Genomic DNA, 19,899 nt, shown 5'->3' on the forward strand with positions numbered 1-19,899 from the left:
GTCGATAACGCAAGTGACGGAGGCTGGTGCTCTGATACTCCCATTGCCAATCAGTTGTAATCTAACAATTGGGGCGAAGTGGTTGGTGTTAAATTCATCTGAAGACTTTTAGTGCAATAAGTGGCCCTAGTGCGCGCTTAGAAGGGATGGTGGTGCAATTTGTATCTTAAGCCTCGGTGCAATTTGTATCTTAGGCCTCGGTGAGGGGGCGTCACCAGCATCGGGATGGCATCTATTACATGAGGTGGGAGAAAAGGATGGGGGTGGGCGGGGAGCGTAGGGACGGCTCAGAGGCCTGAGGCAGAGCGCACCATATGGAGAGGGAGGGGGGTGGCAGTGGGAGGGTGATTGATGGGCGGGGCAGTGCTGGGGAAGCCTTTGATGTGGCCTGGCGGCCGTGGAAGCCGGGCCTTTGAAGTGAAGCTAAGCTTCACTTCAAAGGTGTCGGAGGAATGCGGGCGGCTGTGCACGCGCTTTTAAGCTCAATGCGCATGCGCATTGAGCTTAAAAGTCACGGGCACTGCAAGGAATCGCCACGATTCCTTGCAAGTTAGATAAAGAGTAGATGAGCCCCTATAGTCTCGCTTGCTCGATGCGCATGCGCATCGACAGGCGAGACCTAAAAAAACGATATGGTGAATCAAAAATTCTTTCAAAGTTTCTGTGCAAGAATATTCACAAAAATACATAGAAATACAAATATAAAGAGCCCAGCAATCTTTTCAAAAGTCAATCTTTTTGTAAAATTAAAGTTTCATTGGATGGTAGTTGATCATATATTCACCCCAATTCCTCTGACAGTCCTATTCCTTATTTTAAATGTAAAGTACATATTCGTAAATTGCCGAATGACTACTTCAAAATTTACTAAGACTGTCGGGTTTACTATCCAGAATTCATGTAATCTTCTCGATTATTCCCTCCAGTTCTGAACCCACATGTGTAACAATCAGATAGTCATCTGCTATCTGAAATCCACAATCATTTATATTGTGGGGACTATTTCCCCAAACTTTTCTTATTTATTCATAGAGGCTCAGAATCCGAGGGTCTATGACATAATTATACATGAACAACCTGAAACGAAACGTTACTTCTACCAATAGTTCCTAAATATGCATTTCTATTTTCTGAGTTTATGTGTGAAAGTATTGACGGTGCAGGGGAAAGAGTCAGTTCATATTTACACCCTATTTACAACTATTTATACATAACAAGGAAGAGATTTCTAGATATTTACAAATATTGTGCGGTTGTGGACTTTGTACAATTATTTACAAATGTACATACAGTTCTGCATCCAGATTGTGTCCATGTGGGTACTCCGTTCCCATCGCCATGACCATTCTTGATTCCATTTTACGCAACTTCAATGTCCGATCGCAACCTCTCTCTCCAAGTTTTATGATTTTAATACCAGAGTATCGTAATTTGTTGCAATCACCCTGATGATATTCATTGAAGTGCTTGGCCATGGGATAATTTGGGTCAATGTTCTTAATTGCACAGAGATGTTGTAAAATTCTTAATCTTAATTTATTGATCGTGCTCCCTATATAATGCTTCCCACATGGGCATGTCAGTCTGTAGATTACATATTGGGCTTCACAAGTTATGTGATCTATGATTTTTTCAGAACTCCCATTCAGCAGTGTGTATTCAGCGATGTTCATACCGCGATCACAAGCTTTACATTTCCTGCATTTCCAAAACCCAGGAGTGTTTAGCCAAGATGTTGCTTTCGGTTGTTTTATCTCAAGATGGCTCTGAGTTAAGATATCTCGTAAGGAGGCTCTTTTCCTATAGATGATACAAGGATGAGATGTTATGTTTTCTCTTAACGTGTCGTCTAATAGAAGAATTTTCCAATTTCTACTTATTATGCTTTTCAGGTCCTGACTTTGGTTGTTATAATCCATGATTAGGCGTGTTGAATCCTCTGTCTTTTCCTTTTCAACAGGTATCAAAAGATCTTTCAGTTGTTTCAGATTAATTCTCGACTTGGCTGCTGTCAATACATCCAAGGGGTACCCCCTTTCCAGAAAGCGACTACTCATCAAGTCTATTTCCAATTCCAAATCATCCATTTCCGAACAGTTCCTCTTCGCATTTGACCATAAGTTATACTCCATTTGAGCTTTGTTGGATGTCCACTATTTGCTTGAAGGATACTGTTGCAGGATGTCGGCTTTCGATGTATTTTGGTACATAACTTGTTGTTCTTGATAAAGACTTCGACATCCAAAAAGATGATATTGATGTTACTTATGTTTGATGTAAAATGGAGATTATATTCATTGTCTTCCAAAGAATTGATGAAAATCTGTAGGCTTTCTGGACTACCGTCCCAGATCACAAACAAATCGTCGATGAATCGACGCCATGTTATTATTCTTGAATCCTGTCTTTTTTCTTCCTTTACGATTTCCATCTCCCACAGTGCCATCAGAAGGTTGGCATACGAGGGGGCAAAAGATGTCCCCATTCCCGTACCTTTCTTTTGTAAGTACAGGCGGCCCAGGAATAGGAAGACATTATGTTTCAGACAGTATGTCAACATGTCTATTAACATGGCAGAATGTTCCAAATAGCTAATGGATCTTTCCTTTAGGAATTTCTTCACAGCTCCTATGCCATCTTCATGGCGTATGGATGTGTAAAGTGACGACACGTCTATAGTCGTCATCTGATATCCGGGTTTCCATTCAATTTGGCTGATTTTATTTAAAAAATCCATTGTATCCCTTAAGTAGGACGGTAGTTTGGTCACATAATTCATCAAAAAGATGTCGATGAACCTTGAGGTGTTCTCTAGTAATGACCCAATGGAGCTCACTATTGGTCTGCCTGGTGGATTTTTTGTGGATTTATGGATTTTTGGAAGAAAATATATAGTTGCTGTAATTGGGTTGTCTGTTTTGAGATAGGAATATTCATCGAAGTCAATTAGGCCCTTTTCTTTCCAGTTTAAAAGGAGGGAATGATATTCCCTTGTCCACTCCTCAATTGGATTGTTCTTCAATGGCTCATAGTGATCTTCGTTACCCAATTGTCGTTTTGCTTCACTGATGTAATCTGTGACATTTTGGACCACAATATTCCCTCCATTATCCGAAGATTTTATTATTATTGTTGGATCATTTCTTAATTCTGTGATTGCCCGATATTCATCTGGTGAGAGGTTCATTGTCTTCTTTTTGGGACCTTTGTTTGTCTTTGTGGTATATATATATATATATATATATATCACGCTCAATTTCCTCAAAGATTGTTCGAAAATCAGCACTCGTAGACAGAAGTGTGGATGTATATAACTTAAAACTAAGTTTCACTACTCTTGATTTAAACCTTAGTGCTGAATTGTATGTCGTGCATTAGTATAAGAACGGGAATTAGCTACTGAGGGATGTATATCTTTATTTGCTTAAGCGCGGAAAGAATAGATATAGTCTAAGACTGGGTCGTAATTGGGTGGTGCCCCCTTTTTTCATCCTAGGTATAGGGGCTTGCCAGTCATCTATAAGAATCCCCATTAAGGGGTGACCTGCCGATACACGGCAACATAAAGACTAACGAATGGCTTCATCGTTAAATGTTACTCTTTAATATAAAATATTATGGATGTTTAATAACACAGGCTAGTATTAAAACCCCTACACCAGGATGCATGGCCGATACACGGCTATATGCTACGCAAAGCATGGAATTGCATACATGCTATCACAGCATTTGCATATTCCAATATGGCGCGACCCCTAACGTATCAGTCCTTCTTCTAATGTGAATAGTGATCACATGACATCCCTTTAAATGTTTTGGCTGCCAGGCGCGCGTTGACAACACTGACGAAGGCTTGTAGCTGAAACGCGTCTGTTGACACTGTAAAATAAACCCATGGAAAGGCATTACCCTTCTGTCTACGAGTGCTGATTTTCGAACAATCTTTGAGGAAATTGAGCGTGATACTAGTGCGGGGCCCCGCCGCCGCAGACTGCACCCACTCGCGAGTGACCCGTCTTTCAAACGGCAGGGAAACAGAGCGTTGCATATATATATATATATATATATATATCACAGCTCGAAATCCTTTACAGCAGTTAAGAACGGACAGCACTCGGTTATTCGGGAGTTTTCAAATCAATTGCGATTTTATTCATCGTCTCCAACCACAAGAAAAACAGGACGCGTTTCGGCATCTCACCTTTGTCAACTGTTACTCATAGATTATGTTCACTGTTCAATTCAATTCAATTCAATTCAATAAACTTTATTCGGCTATATTACATAGCCATAAAAGTACATAAAATCACAATAAAATTTACAAAAATCAAACATTGATCAAAAAGTAAAGGATGGACTTTCTACGCAATATATAAGTACATAAACGGAAATCATATTATCATTGTTTTACGCAAATAGAATACACTTTTAAGAAATGTCACGACAGAGGAAACAGTAAAAATATCCTCCAAACTCCGTATAGTCCATATCATGTACAAGGTAAGAAGGAACAAACTATTGAAAACAAACTAAAATCAATTTGACAATGTAGCTGAAAGAAAAAGGTACGTGCAAAATCGAAAAAGGGTAGATAGTTAGTGGCACAAAGTTCATAGAATCCCCTTTCACCATGAATTGTGGTTCAATGTCATTTGCCTTAGGGACGGATGGAGTCGGGGGCCAGGATAGAAATCGTACAGGTCCCAGATGCAAATGGGGCCATCTCCCTCTTTGGGCAGGGAGGATCGCAGATAGGGGACAATGTTCATACTTTTGAATTTAATTAAAATCAGGTCACCCGGGATGTCTTTGGGCGCCGTACCTAGCCACCCCACCCTCCTGACACTCAGGATTCCACCATCTAAAACAGATGGCAATGGTCTGTTTTGTTTTAGCCAGGAAGTGGTTTTGTTTAACAGGTCTTGGTGAGTTTCAAATTTACTCTGACTAGGTGCAGGGACCCCAGAGAGAACAGCCACGTAGGGGGCGGCTTCTGGAGGTAAGTGAATCCGATGTGCGGTCCTGGGAACTCTATGGGGTACAGGTACGGAGTTAAAAGTAATATTCCGGCTTCTTGGATTAGGTATAGACATAAGGGGTTCAAGAGTTTGAGCTTTCGTACTTCTCGTAGGCTTGAGCTTTTCATTTTTGCTGGGGAGAATGGGGTGGATGGGTGTAGCAGTTTTTTCAGTTGGAGTATAGTTCCTTAGTATTGTATTTTCAATACTGGTCAACCTGTCTCCCAGGGCGTTGATTTTTGCGATCAGGGGTGATAAAGCAGATATTAACAGTTGCTCGATCTGGGCCAGTAAGGTCAATTGAAGTGGTGATACGGAGTCAGGTATTCTGTTCATGGCCTCGATCGGCAATAATAAAGGTGGGTTGGAGGGAGATAATGAGGGGCTAGTACACATTTTGTCGGCATTAGATGAATTCTCAGTGTCATTGTCTTTTCCCTCATCAGCGTCTCTAACCACTATAGGGGGGGTAGATAGGTCCTGGACGTAGTTCGTACCACACAAGGCATTCAGCTCCTCCCAGATGGACATGTTGCGAGAAAGTCAGAGAAACAGTACAATGTGGGAACAATGAGAAGGATAAATAAAACAACTCGGTACCTCCTCCTTCGTTGAGGCCAAGTGGGGAGGCCCGTCCCGGCCTCCTCGTGCCTCTGAGGGCCACAGAGGGCCCGCCCTTTGCCCGGGCTTAGCCTGGCGTCCCGCGGAGCGGAGTAGAGCGCTGCTTTTAGGCGCCTCCTGGCGCTTCCGTGGTGTCAGAAGAGCAGCGCCGCCGCTAAGGCTGCCGGGAGATGTAGTCCCGGGGCGGCGGCGCTGTGGGCTGCACAAGTGGACTCCTGGCGGTGGCGGCTACAGTGGGGGCCTCCTCGCCTCCCCCCCTTCACCAGAAACGATAAGTTCCAATGTCCCCCGCGCTCCGCCGAGCAGAGCGCTGCTTTTAGGCGCCTCCTGGCGCTTCCGTGGTGTCAGAAGAGCAGCGCCGCCGCTAAGGCTGCCGGGAGATGTAGTCCCAGGGCGGCGGCGCTGTGGGCTGCACAAGTGGACTCCTGGCGGTGGCGGCTACAGTGGGGGCCTCCTCGCCTCCCCCCCTTCACCAGAAACGGTAAGTTCCCCTGTTAACTGTTAATTAAATAAAGCTATATATATATATATATATATATATATATATATATATATGACTAGCTAAACCCAGCCACGCATAGCTGTGGCTCAGTCTGGTTAAATGGAAAAGAAAGAAAAAAGAAAGCGCCCGTTTCTGATATGTTTAATTTCACAATGCTTCTGGGTATACAATATTTTTTGTAATACTGTGCGATTTCATCGATATGTATGACCGCATTCCTATCCCTTCTTCTGTATGTTTTTGATAGCAAATGCGAATATGGATCAACCCACCGGTTATGTACTTCGATGTCACCGTTTTGCATTTGTATGGTTGCTAATGTACTGCCATCTTCTGCTGATCTTCTTCTGTATAAAGGATATCCATCATTCCCTGTAACTGTGTTGGATACTAATGCTTGAGGAAATCGCTTAGAGCATTTTACAACTTCATGTAAATCATTATCGACGTCGACCTTGGGTATTTCAGCGCACAGTACATCGTAGATTTCATTTTAAGTGATTTTGTTATAGAGCCAGATTAGTATATGTGCGTGTGGCAATCCTCTCTTTTGCCATTCCACTGAGTACATCCAGCAGCACACAGACCCAAACACTTCATGTTTTACCATGAAATCCATCAGCGATTTCAGCTTCTGTCTGAAAACACGTGCTGTGATGTCATGCCTATCCACCGGCGATTGACCAGGAAGTAAGAGCTGTTGTATATCGTCCCAAGCTCTGTTGCATGTGAATATAATGAATAGGTCTGGACACCCGTAGTGACGAACATACGCAATTCCATCTTGAGCCTACTCATGCATATGACGTGGACTGCCTGTATATGAAGATGGCAAAATCATTCGAGTGCCTTTTACCTGTCACAGGTGTGACATCTATGTATATAAAAACACTCGCCTATTCGAATACAACGTTGTGTCAAAATTTCAAAGCAATCGGTGAAGAACTTTCGGAGATTTGAGATTTTGAACAAACATTTACATTTTTATTTATATAGATTATTGCAGTATTTAAGGTACACCAAGAGTCTTTCCTCAATCAACAGAAGCTCATTAACAGGGGAACTGACTTCACAGATAAGAGTCAGTGACACTGAATTTCCTATTGAAATTATTCACTCACTTTCATAATCTCACCTGTCTGACGCTGTAGGCGAAATGTTATTTTTATATGTCTTATTCTGATCATAATGTATTGAATAAGTACTATTTCTCTTGTAGCACAAAAGTGTTTCTAATGCATGTTTCCCCAGGAACACACTGGCTGATGACTCATCAACAGATTTCCACTCAAAAGTAGTTAATTATTGTTTGGTGGACAGCCCACCAGCATAGTGGATCAGATCAAATACCATAATTAGAGATCCTAGCTGTGCCAGCATAATTTTTTTTCAAAGAAAGACCCAAAGTGAAGGCTTATTTCATCAATAGTGAAAGGCACTGACCCCAACATGCAGAGAAGAAATGCTCATCTGCCTGCCAAGGCAGCCATAGGCAAGAGAAACGTACGCCAGAAGGATAGAATGGGCATTCCAACATACACTGATCCCCAGCGTTGCTGTGGATGAGCCAGCTGAAGGCTTGCTGTTAGAAACCTGGCAGTCCCCCTTCCTCTTAATATTCCCCTGCCTCATAATACAAAAGATGAACTGCTGGATTGGCAGTGAAGAAGACCCACAAACTGACCGCAGATCACATGGTCAGTCAAAGCCTAAATGACCAATGTCTGTGTATGAACTGCTGCAGGTGTCCATAATGGTAAGACTGGTAAAAATTGTGTAAATCTAACCTGATGTATCATTAGAACCTGTGCATGTGTATTCACTTTTCTTCCCACATTAGGTACAACCTATATTTAACAGACAGGCCAGCTAAGGGATATTAGAAGAAAACTGGGTAGTAAACTGCAATAGAATGAGCGACTCTTATTGATGGCGGATGTTGGTTTTGCTTTCAAATTTGTTAATAAGTGTTGTTTTTGTTTTCCGATGTGAATGAGCTAGTGTAGTAGAAATAGGTTTTCCTGATATGTTTATTTGCACATAAAAAGCTTCCTATCTGGCTGGAATTTTCTGAATTGTTAAAATTATGATTTAATAGAGCATTTTTTAACCTACTGAAAGAGAAAAGATGTATTCCTGCCTATATATATTGGTGAAATATGAAACATACCATCACTACACAGTAAAGGCCTCGGCCATTTTGTATTCTCAGGTGTTGGAGTAAGCATGACTTGCATATTAGTCTCATTTCAGTGCAGTGAGGTGAGAGGGACCCACTCTTGCTTGTGTCACTTTTCTCTGTATCAGTTGGTGATTTTGGGGTACATTTTTTCTCACGTATAATGCATAGAAATGACCACATCCTTTGTGCATTAAAAGGTCTGAAATTTGAGAAAGCTTATTTCACTCTCAGTGCAGTCATTTGGTCTTTTTCTGTGTGTTGTTAAGTGCCTTATTAGGTTTCCTTTGACAGTAAAGCTCTTTTCACACATGGAGCAATGATGGGGCTTCAACCCTGCGTGGATTCTTTGATGTGTTCGAAGATTTGACTTATGAGTAAAGCTTTTCTCGCAATCTGTGCAGGTAAAGGGCCTCTCTCCTGTGTGCGTTCTTTGGTGGATGAGAAGATTGTTCTTGTGATTAAAGCTTTTCACACAATCAGTGCAGGTATAAGGCTTCTCTCCTGTGTGGATTCTTTGATGCATTCTAAGATTTGACCTATTAGCAAAGCGTTTTCCACACTCAGCACAGTGATGGGGCTTCTCTCCTGTGTGTATCCTTTGATGTTCTGAAAGATTATGCTTTCGAGTAAATCTTTTATCACACTCTGTGCAATGATACAACCTCATCCCTGTGTGGATTTTTTGGTGGTTTAAAAGTTCATCCTTTTGAGGAAAGGATTTATCACACATAATGCAGTGAAAGGGCCTCACTTCTGTATGTAACATTCGGTGCTTTGGACGATTTAACATTTCAGAAAAGCTCTTTTCACTCTCACTCATAATGTAAGGTATGGGTTCAAAATGAGTTCTTTCATGCGCCACAAGAAGTGCCTTTTTGTTAAAACTCTTCTCACACTCAGTCCATGTGAAGTGCCTCTCAGTCTTGCAGACTCTGTTGTATTTTTTAAATGAACTTATTTGGGGCTCTTTCTCAGACGTCTTGGGTTTAGACACTAGAGAGTGAAAAGAGAAGCAAAAAATCATATTTGGTAAATGATTATTAAGAAAAAACAGAAAAGAGAAAAAGTCTGGGGTTAAATGGAAAAGAGAATTGCTGACACTATATTACCTGCAATTAAATTGTACCCCAAATCTTCCCATGGCCTTGAAAATGGTGCTTACCTGCCCATTTGCAATGCTCTGTGGTTTCAACAATCTGTGAGACCACAAGAAGTGTTCAATACTTTCTGTGAAGTTTACAAACTACGCACAAGTCTCTGCAGGTGAGGTGCTGCACCAATACTGTCCTGGTTGAATGGAATCCAAATGGGAAACTATGTGCCTGGCAGAAGGGTCATTTGCTTCAGGCTATCGTATTTCTACTCAAAAAGTGACAACCTGTATTAATCTGGTTTCTACAGCACTGCATGATACCTGGTGGACTGGAGTGAATACAACTGCTCCTTTACAAACTAATCTCTGCCTTGCACTGTACTTGAAACTCCTCTTCACTGTTCTTTTACCCTGCAGTGCATGGCTGGTATCAGTCAATGTAAATCCAGAAAACCTTTGATAAGAAGAGACCAGTTACTCCCATACAAATGTTTGAAAGCAGCTTGTTTGAATTTTAATAACTAAATCAGAGGCCCTTGCTTCTCAGCAGTGCAAGCAAAGGAGAATAAACTAGGGCCTGTTTGAATCAGTAACGTGTACTCCTTTGACACAGACACTGCTTGCTCCAGTGCATAGAGATAAATTATAGGAGATAAGGCCCTGCTGCTTCTGTCCACTTTCAAGGGTGGAACCAACCCCTTGACTATAGAAGAATCTGTCTGCTAGGACAAATAGAAGATTGAGCAGTACAGATCTTTGAAGGGACTGGAGCTGACTCCCTGACCAAGAACAATCAGCTAGAAGAACTCCGCAAGGAGAATGTTTCAAAGAATTGAGCCATCCAAGAGACTGGAGTGTCTTTCTGGAACTGAACAGGAATCAATTGGATCACATATTTGCAGAGATACATTCCAGGGCTATGACTATGATCATCCAGTACAATCAAGACACTGAGATCATCTAAAAGTTAGCGAGGTAGAACCACTGCCATGAATTAGCAGAGTTCTCTCCCAGCCAAACGAGCAGCTGCCCACCTCATTCACAAGCAAAGGAGTCATTATGTTTTTGACAGTGACCCTCAGCTCCAGCGATACAAATCCTTGACCCGTTGGTTTGATCGGTCACAGTGCAGCAGTCCAGTCCTATGGAGGCTGGGCTATCACCACTGTTTTTCCCTAGCAAAGTCTGCTGTACCAGGAAAAAAATACCCGACCATCCTTGCTGGCAGCCCATCCACAGGAGTCTAAATGACAGCTTCCCTTACAGCCCTAGAGTGAAAAGTGTTCTTGTTTCACCCATGCCTTAGGGCAGAGTCCCATAAAGTGGGTCAATCACTATGATTTCATAACCGATAGAATGGGCTCTCTTGCTTTACTTTTCTGGAGATACTCACAGTTGAATTTAATTTTTGGTTGCTTTCTGAAGCTACATCCCACTACCTAGTCCCTAGTGATCCTGCCTGTGGGTCACATGGAGAAAGTAAGTCTTGTGACTCCCAACACCAACTGAAAAATGGAACTGTTCCTAGCCAGTGTAGAGAAATTCCGGTTTTATGAAAGACATGTAGATGACCAGCGATAAACCTTAAGCGATGAATGGGTGGGCCTTTTATCAATATTTCAAGATAAAGAAAGAAACCACTGTCTCAGAGACACCTAGGTCACTGGATGAGGCTTCTGGATCTTGAAAATGCCTTTGACAACTGTTTGTCGACCCACATCTGCCAGGTTGCCTAGCAGTTTCCTTAGTTGCAATATGATGGCCATGTGCACAATCGTGTTTGCCATGTTAGGCGATATTCACACCTACAGTTTCCAACTAGTGATTTACCTTAAAACCTCCTCCTCATTGCCCAGACCCCCCATGGCTCCCAGGAAAACTGCATTAGCAGATGAACCATTGCCTGACAGTCGATCAGATGCCTGTGACGATAAGGGAACTTCACAACTGCTGCAGGCGGTCTCCTCTGATCCACTACACAGGATTTTATGAACTAAGGATTTCTCATTTGAGGAAGGGCTACATCTATTGGGACATTGGGATCAGTTTCCTCTCTACAGTGGCATGTGTTTGTAGTAAGAAAGCAAAGAATAGAAAGGAAGAGCCATCTTTGGCTCTAAGCTCCATCTGACACTGGAGCCAGATACCAGTAGAGTACAATGGGAGTAACAACCTTCAAGCAAACATGATAAGTTGGCCCTGGGTCAAGAGAAAGAAGCTCTTCACATCTATTGTTTGGAACCACTAGCAATGATGTTTTCCATCTACAGTATAGCCAGGAGCCTGTCCCTTGGTAACTTGTCATGGGCAACATTTTGAGAGTTTGCTACATCAAACATTTTGCCATAATTTTGCAAAAGTAAATTACAATAACTTTTCCCACCCCTAGTTGATATGTTAGACAGAAATATTTTTTCAATGCAGCAAATGAAGCCATCAGTGGATGCTGAGGATTGGCTATTATAGGCATTGCCCCAGATGCTACATCACCCGTAAAGTTAACCAAAAAGCACAATAATAGGGCATGATCATTTGTAAAAGCAAAATTCAAACCCACCCATATGTGTACATTTGTATGATCAAGATAATTATTCCCCAGGCAGTAAAATTTGCATTTTCGAAGATGTGGCAAATACATCCAGCATTTCATGTACCACTTCTAAAAACATTTCATACAGGAATGTGTAATCCACCTTCTAGACCTTCTTAATTACTTTGCCAAGGTATAAATAATATGTAATAAACATCTGTGATATGAAATACCCAATACATTACCCTCTTCCTGTTGAAACTCCACTGGCTCTCCTTACAGGCCCACATCATCTTTAAAACAGATCATTTACAAAGCCATCATGATCAGTACGCCCGTTTAGCTTGCAGACAATATCACCATTGCTGTGGGTCTTAGAGCACCTCCAGCCAGGACACGATCAGACTGCAGACTAAGAAGTGTAAACAAGAAAAAACAAAGCAGACAACCTTTTCCATCTATCCACCCAGGATCTGGAACAACATCCCTGTATCCGATAGGAATTCCCCAATGCTGCTTCAATTTAGGAAAGGGTTAAACAGGCACCTCTTTGAAGAACACTGCATCACAATTCATTCACAGTCCACAAACCAACCAGCTTTCAGTCACTAAATGTATGCTTGTCTTTGGCCTAGTATCAGGGGCGGCCTTAGGCTTGTGCAAGCTGTACACCTGCACAGGGCCGCTAAACCCCAGGGGCCGCCACAAATTTGTGCCGGTGCTTTCCTGAGCTCCCAACCCCGGACCCCCAACCTACACTCCCTGCCCAGGGCCGCCATGAGCCTAGAGCCGCCCCTGACTGTACAGTGCTCAACTGCATTTTAGCTAGGTTCCTGCTATTCAAACACCACATACATACATACAGTGGAGGAGTGTGGCTCAATGGTTAGAGCGGCAGACCCTGATGCAGCGTTCTGGCCAGGGACCAGGGTTCGATTCCCGCCTCGGCGGGGTCTGGGGCTCAATTTCCTTGGACCTGTTAATTATCGCCTCAGTGCCTATTCTAATCACGGGCCCCATGCTGCAACTCTGGGCAATAGCTTGCTTAGCCTCCACACCGGCCCCTACAGCGCTAAGGATGCTTGGCTTCACCCTGGGGGTGCCCAGGAGTGGACACTTCACAGGGAAAGCCAGGAGGGGTTCCACAGCGGTATGAGTATCAGCGCCAGGAAGCCAAATAGGCGACACCGCAAAGTGACCGTCTGATGACAGTGCGCTCTATAAGTACCATGACATTTACATTTACACACAGACGTTCAATAGAAATTCATGATCTATTATTCACATCTGTTACTCCCTTGACAATCTCCTTTCAAATTTAGAACCCATAGCAAATCACAGCGCACCATTGTGTTTTTTCATCCCAGCATCTATACTGAAGGAGTTGGGTCAGGACTAATTGGGAAACAGCATTTAAAACATGGCGGAACCAAGCATTCCGTTATCCCGCAAGCGTTACCACGTTTGCCTTTACCATGCGCATGCCTTTATCACGCATGTGAATGGTAAAGGCAGTCAGTACTCTAGATTCAGAGCGGATGGGCAGGAAATTGGAAGGAGTAACAGGAAGGACCGGGATGTGGCTTCATAAGTAGGGCTGGATGTTTTTAGTGCAGGGGACTGGTTTTAGGGCTCAAGGTGGAGCGCTGGGGTAGTTATTAGGGCTGTGGGCAGGGTTTTAGGACTCAGGACGAGATAGTGGGGGGGTTGGGCAATTTCTAGGGGTCAGAGTAGTTTTAAGGGGTGGGTTTTAGTGTTTAGGGTGGGTCAGGGTAGTTTTTATGGCTGGGACAGGTCATTTGCTGGGCTGGGGACCGGGTTTAGGACTCAGAGGCGGACTAAGGTGTATGTATGCCTTTACCAATCATGTCTTTACAACTAAATTAGTTGTAAAGGCATGCATGGTAAAGGGGCAGTAGTAGTAAAGATTGCATTGTTAAGGCATGCAATATAATCGCATGCATGGCTTCATCATATAACCGGACTAAATGGACAGTGGATGTATGGTGAGTCAAGAGCCAAACATTCCCAGTAGGCGTAGCTTCCATTGATTATGCAGGCACAGCACACAGGAAAAGGGGAGCTTGGTAATGTGGCTGGTACATCATTTGACCAAGCAGAAAATGGATGTCAGCCCTTCTCGATATCTATGGATTTTCTGAGTTAAGGATTATGGGAAGTGGAGACGGGTTGACAAAGACAACCTGAAGGGGAACCAAAGTTATGTGCAACATTCATCTTTGACTTCTTGGACTCTACTCACCCTGCGAATGGCCTTTCCAGCCCACGATCTTTAGCCATATGGCACAATAACCTCAACATGCATGTAAGTATTCACACACACAAACAGTGGTCAATCAGCACCAGGTAGGACTCACAGACTAGAGGCCTCGACAGGTCTGTGAGGCCAGAAGGGAATGCAGTTATTAGTACCCATTAGAAATGCATGTAGTCATACACACTATTATGTTGATTATCTGATTCATTTGGGGTGAATCTATGATCATAAAATTGCAGAATATATCCTAAACAGTCAGTGCGCTTTCAGCTTGAATTCCGTAACATGCTATTACCAAGAACTTTAGTACTAGTCCTAATCAATTGTGATACTCCTTGCTGTATTTCTATTGCATCCACTATTTTATCATGCACTGGCTTCCATTGGCTACGTGAGCTCACGTGCGGGTTCTATCAATATCATTAGGCATCACCAAGCCCACAGAGAAGCACATGGCACTAGGGTCAATGGCATTCTGTCCCCTAACTCAGGAATATATATCAGAGTACTGCAGTGTTCCTGCAAGTCAAGTACACATAACTGTGCTGCAGGCTTTGCACATTCACCAACACCAAGTGAGAGCTGCTGCAAGGGAAAGGGTCGTGTGCCATGTTCACAACTCTGTGCTTTCCTTTGTGAATAAGGGATGCATAGTGAGATGAGCCTAACACACGCTCATCACCCCCTGGGCACACATTTTCCACTAAGGGCTTTTGTGGGTGTTTATATGCAAAACGCTTAATAACACTACACAAACATTTGCAAATATTTTTTCTGAGTGTAATATAGAACACAATAATCAAATAAAAATGAGGGGGAAAAAGCACTTCAAATCACTACACATACATAAATGCAAGTTTAATGTCAGTCATCTCAATATCCATTCTTCAACCCCTTCCACGCTGATGACGAGCTCAGCTCATCATGAGGTACACCTCTCGTACGCTCATGACGAGCTGAGCTCGTCATGAACCGCGGGATTCCGCGATTCTCAGCGCACAGCGGGAAAACGCGCCGCGCGCATGTGGTTAAAAGAACCCAAATCAGTCGAAATTTATAAAATATTTTGCTTATTAAATTTTCCTACGTTTTATTAAATGCATACAACTATAGATGCGTATACAGATGGAGGAATGGAATAAGACAACAATCCTCTTTAGGTCTCGCCTAGGCAGCGCATGTGGTGTCTATTCGAGACATGCTATATCTAAAATGTGGGCTTCGAGCACCTCCCATCATTTTCATTTGTTCCTGTTACTGCTCTTCGTAAATGCCCGCTTTTGTTTGGTGAATATGTTTAATAGTCCCTCCTTTGAGACTTTTGTAACCTCCCATGCGGATTGCCCCTGTTACATGTGCTTTTACTCTTTCTGTCAGCAGTCTTTTTTTTGTTTGCCTCCCTCTGCTCGCGTTTTTGGATTGTAGTGAGAAGTGTGTGTTTTGTTTACTTCCTGTGTCGGATTAATTTGCTGTGCTTGATCTTTCCTGACGGTTGCCGCGCTCACTTGTTCTTTACTGTAGGCACCATGTTAATATTTTCATACACTTTCCCCACTTGGCCAGCAGCAGGTCAATAGTAAAAAAGCACTGCTGCTTCGTGCGGCAGAATAAATAAATAAAACTATTTGTTTGCTCTTTCCCAGCCTCACCTCTGCCCCTCCTGCTCACTCGGGCTTCTGCGGAGCTGCTACTTTTATGCATGCAGCCTGTTTTTTTCCACAGCATCCCTCCCAGGCTCTTCTTACTCCTCCCTGAACTAGTCAGGTCCTGCTGCTTCCTTCCCGGGCTCCTGCTCTGCAGGAGGATCAACTCCCAGAGACAGCTTCTTCTTCGCTGCCATCTCGGACTCGCTTTGTTATGGCAGCTTCCTCTATCTCTCACCTGAGCCCTTCCACCGCACCCAGAATCAGCTCTGTACCAATTTTGACCAATATACCACTTTCTGGCCCAAGATGGAATCAGTAGGCCATGTGCGCTATACCCGGCCAGAGACTGAAAAGGACCCTACCAACCTCTGCCGCTGGGGTATTAAACTTCTTCTGAGCAATGCTGTAACTACTTTGGGTCCAACTTACAATGTGAGAAAATCGACATCATGCTATCTTCTTTTGTTAATCGTATTGTTCATTCAACAAGCTTGAGACAACCTAACTATGAAGTACTGTTTCTAAAGTAATACACCCGCGCTTTTGGATAATTTGTTTAGTTCAAGATGGCTGCACACCAAGGGTTCATCTCATTATACACATAGAAACCAGGCTGTAAACCGTAAAGACATCACATCTACCCGTTTCTACCCAGAGTTCTAGTACGAACAATTTAAAGCTACATTTCACAACAGGACGTGCCGGCACTGGGCTTTAGTATTCCTTAAGTACATGTTCTTTGTGTGTGAGAGGCTGGCTTAGTATATGATGATCACTTATGTAAGTGTAGCACCCTGCACTAATCCAGACGACCCTTTTAGTGATTTTAGTGGTTTAGACAACCTTAGAAAGTGGCAGCTGTGGAGAGCAGCCTTCAGGCTTAGTCTAGGAGGAGTGTAAAGCAGCTCGGTTCACGCTACATACTTGATGGGTGCTAGTCGACATCTTACCCAATGGCTTTATAGGGGGATCCGCGCTCACTCTGGGACGTCTCTAACCCGCTCCAGGCTAAATGGAAGGCGGGACTGGGAAAAGAACTCACGGACCGGGACTGGGCGACTATATTGAAGTTCCCCAATAAAGTCTCCCGGAACGCTAAATTTAAATATATACAACACATGATCTTACACAGGGCCTATCTGACCACACACCGACTGAACTGTATCTACCCAGACATCCAACTTTCCTGCCCTAGAAGTCAAGAAGCGGATGCTGATCTCACCCACATGCTGTGGTCTTGTCCACGCTTGCCAACTTATTGGCAAACGATAGCTACCAGTGTCCGAGAGGTCACGGGCACAGCCGACTGGACGGCTGTGGATAGCTGTCCACTAGGTCTACATAAACGCCCCAAGACATTGAAAGTGCAATATAAATTCCAACCTTCCAACATTCCAACCTTTTTTCAGGGGTGTAAAAATGTTTAAAAAAAACTTAACATTGAAAATAAATGTGGATAATTTGCAACATGCAATAGAAATTAAATATAATTTTTTTTTTTAAAAGCACAGATTTTATTTATTTACAAAATTGTATATAAATGTTTGTTTTGAAATTACATATATGTTTACAAATGTTAACTTATACAATAAAGTTTGAAAACATAATTGAAATAAGAAAAATGTGTTACGTCTATCGAAAATGTAATTGATATTACCTACTAATTTTGTATATTGCTAAACACCAACAATATTTAATAAATTAAACTATTTCTACTACATAGAAATACAATTAAAATAAAGAATTTAAAACTAACTTATAGAATTAAATTAGGACACTCCGACATAACCCATTTTTGAAAAAGTGTTAGACACTAAAAATGCGACATTTACTATTCTAACTGCAATCTAACCATATTGGGGAAGTGTTGGAGACTAAGTGGGTGACATTTAGGGCCCGATTACAATGTCGGTAGGAGTTGCCTCGGACCGACACTGTTGCGGGCTCGGGACCAACTGACCTCCAGTCCCGACACTGCAATTACAATGAGACAGCACATGGTGTAGTTGCAGACTCCATGCTTCCATTTCTCTATGGGAGCTTGTGCTGCGACCGTAAATCTAAACCGGCCATAGCACAAACTCCCATAGAGAAACGAGAGATTCTGTTAATCCCTGCACCGCGGAATGACCGCCCAGTTTCAGTTTAGACTGCCTGCATTGTGATGTGGCGGTCAAAACTGAAACCTCAATGAGCCTCATCGTAATCGGGCCCTTAGTATTCCCGCTCCAGTCTAACCATAATGGGGGAAGGTGTTGTACACTAAATGAGAGACATTTACTATTTACACTTGTATCTAAGGCTATTTGAAGATGTTAGACTCTACATAAATATTATTTGAAGATGTTAGACTCTAAATAAATATTATATAAACAATCAATACTCCATACTCACACACAATTTCTTAACTGTTTAATACAATATTATTAAATCTTAAAACGCACTATCCAAAACTAAAGACCTATAAAGACGTATTTAAACATCAAAATATTAAAAAAATTTATAAAAAATATGACTAAATATGAATGTTTTAAAAACTACTAATATCCTAAATGGTATACCATAAAAAAGGAAATATTTAGCCTAAATAATAAAAAAACAGATACAAATATAACAAATATTTTTTATTGTAAACAATAAAAAAGATTATGTGAATACAATTATAAGTTTAAAACAAAATAACTATACAAATGTATTATGGAGAAATATTTGAGAAAAAATGAAATTTTAAAGAATTTACAAAAAATATCTTCTGTAAATTTCACATTCTGAAAACACATTTTTCAATATTTGTATTTTGGAAATATTTTTAAAATGTACACTTTTAATAGAACAAAAGTTTAGTTAAATGTTATAGAAAAAAATCGGTTTATATTCAATACCAATATTAAATATTTACATTATTTTATTTATATTGTATTTAAGATTAAATTTGAATATATTCCAAAACAAATTACATTTGGAAACTTCTTTAAAATGTAATTTCTAATTATGTTACTTCATTACAAAACATTTTAAATATTTGTATTTTGTAAATTTTAGTAACTTAATACCGTTAATATATTTTAATATTACAATTAAATGAATTCAAAACAAAAAAAGAAATAAATTATAAAATTGTAAAACATTAATTTGCATAAAACTTTTACAAGTCTTCCCATCCTTATCCCCTAAAAACCCAATATTCCACTACTAAAAAAAGTCTAAAACTATTATTTATAAACATCAATACAATTAAAATAACAAATGTTAAAGATTTTGTAACAAATAAACTATCTGACTAAAAACACAAATAAATAAACACAATTAAACACTACACTAAAATACATAGAAAATTAAGACTTACAAACAGTATTACATACAATATTTTCTACATCAATATTAAAAAGAACACTAAACATGATATTTTTACCTTTGATATTTCTAACGTATTCTGCAATCCAGATATTCTGGACACAATATTTTGTATCACATTTTTCCCCTGATATTTTGTCCAAATACTGCGAACTCAGTATTCCCCCACCGTCTTAAATAAAGATGAAGGGGCAAAGGTTTTACCTGGACCTTCTATGTTCATTAACTCACACATCACATTACATGTTGAATCATCAATAGCACTATCAGTGGTGCCACCTCAGAGATACAGATGTATAAATTTGTTCCGTATAGTTCTAAAATTATTTCAGATGTAACATGTCCATGCATCGAGAGCCAACAGCAAAGGGTTACTGGCTGAGAGCAGAGCCTTTCCAGGCTACGTTACCGGAATATAAATTCCACTATTACAGTACATGGGAGCATGCAATTACTATAATAAAGCCTGCTTCTAATTTCTTTATTACAGTTGAGCTGTGACATATCTAGCCACCTGTAAAAAATAAAATGCCGTAGCTGCTCAACTGTAATTATTACACCTGATTTGTGATGGATTTATGCCTGCTGCCAGTACCCAACCAAGATGGTAGGCATGTAACAGAGCATAATTACAGTTCAGATGGGGGGCGCCAAAGAGCAAGATGGCCACCCCCA

General features: G+C 41.4%; 1 protein-coding gene across 4 annotated transcripts in view; it reads right to left on the reverse strand.

The window, feature by feature from the left end:
- The window catches only part of LOC144772324 (uncharacterized), a 517,545-nt gene that overhangs the window by 326,623 nt on the left and 171,023 nt on the right, over positions 1–19,899 (reverse strand). For 2 of the 4 annotated variants that reach the window (XR_013599716.1, XR_013599715.1), the window contains exon 12: positions 8,312–9,316. Coding sequence is in view for 2 of the 4 variants with exons in the window: in XM_078656564.1 (XP_078512690.1) it covers positions 8,514–9,316 (803 nt within the window). In the remaining 2 variants the exon portion in view is untranslated. Of the gene's footprint in view, positions 1–6,914; positions 9,317–19,899 lie in introns of those variants that run through there. The other 2 variants (XM_078656565.1, XM_078656564.1) reach the window with 2 other exon arrangements.

Source organism: Lissotriton helveticus, chromosome 8 (assembly GCF_964261635.1).
Source record: "Lissotriton helveticus chromosome 8, aLisHel1.1, whole genome shotgun sequence".
NCBI classification, from domain to species: domain Eukaryota; kingdom Metazoa; phylum Chordata; class Amphibia; order Caudata; family Salamandridae; genus Lissotriton; species Lissotriton helveticus.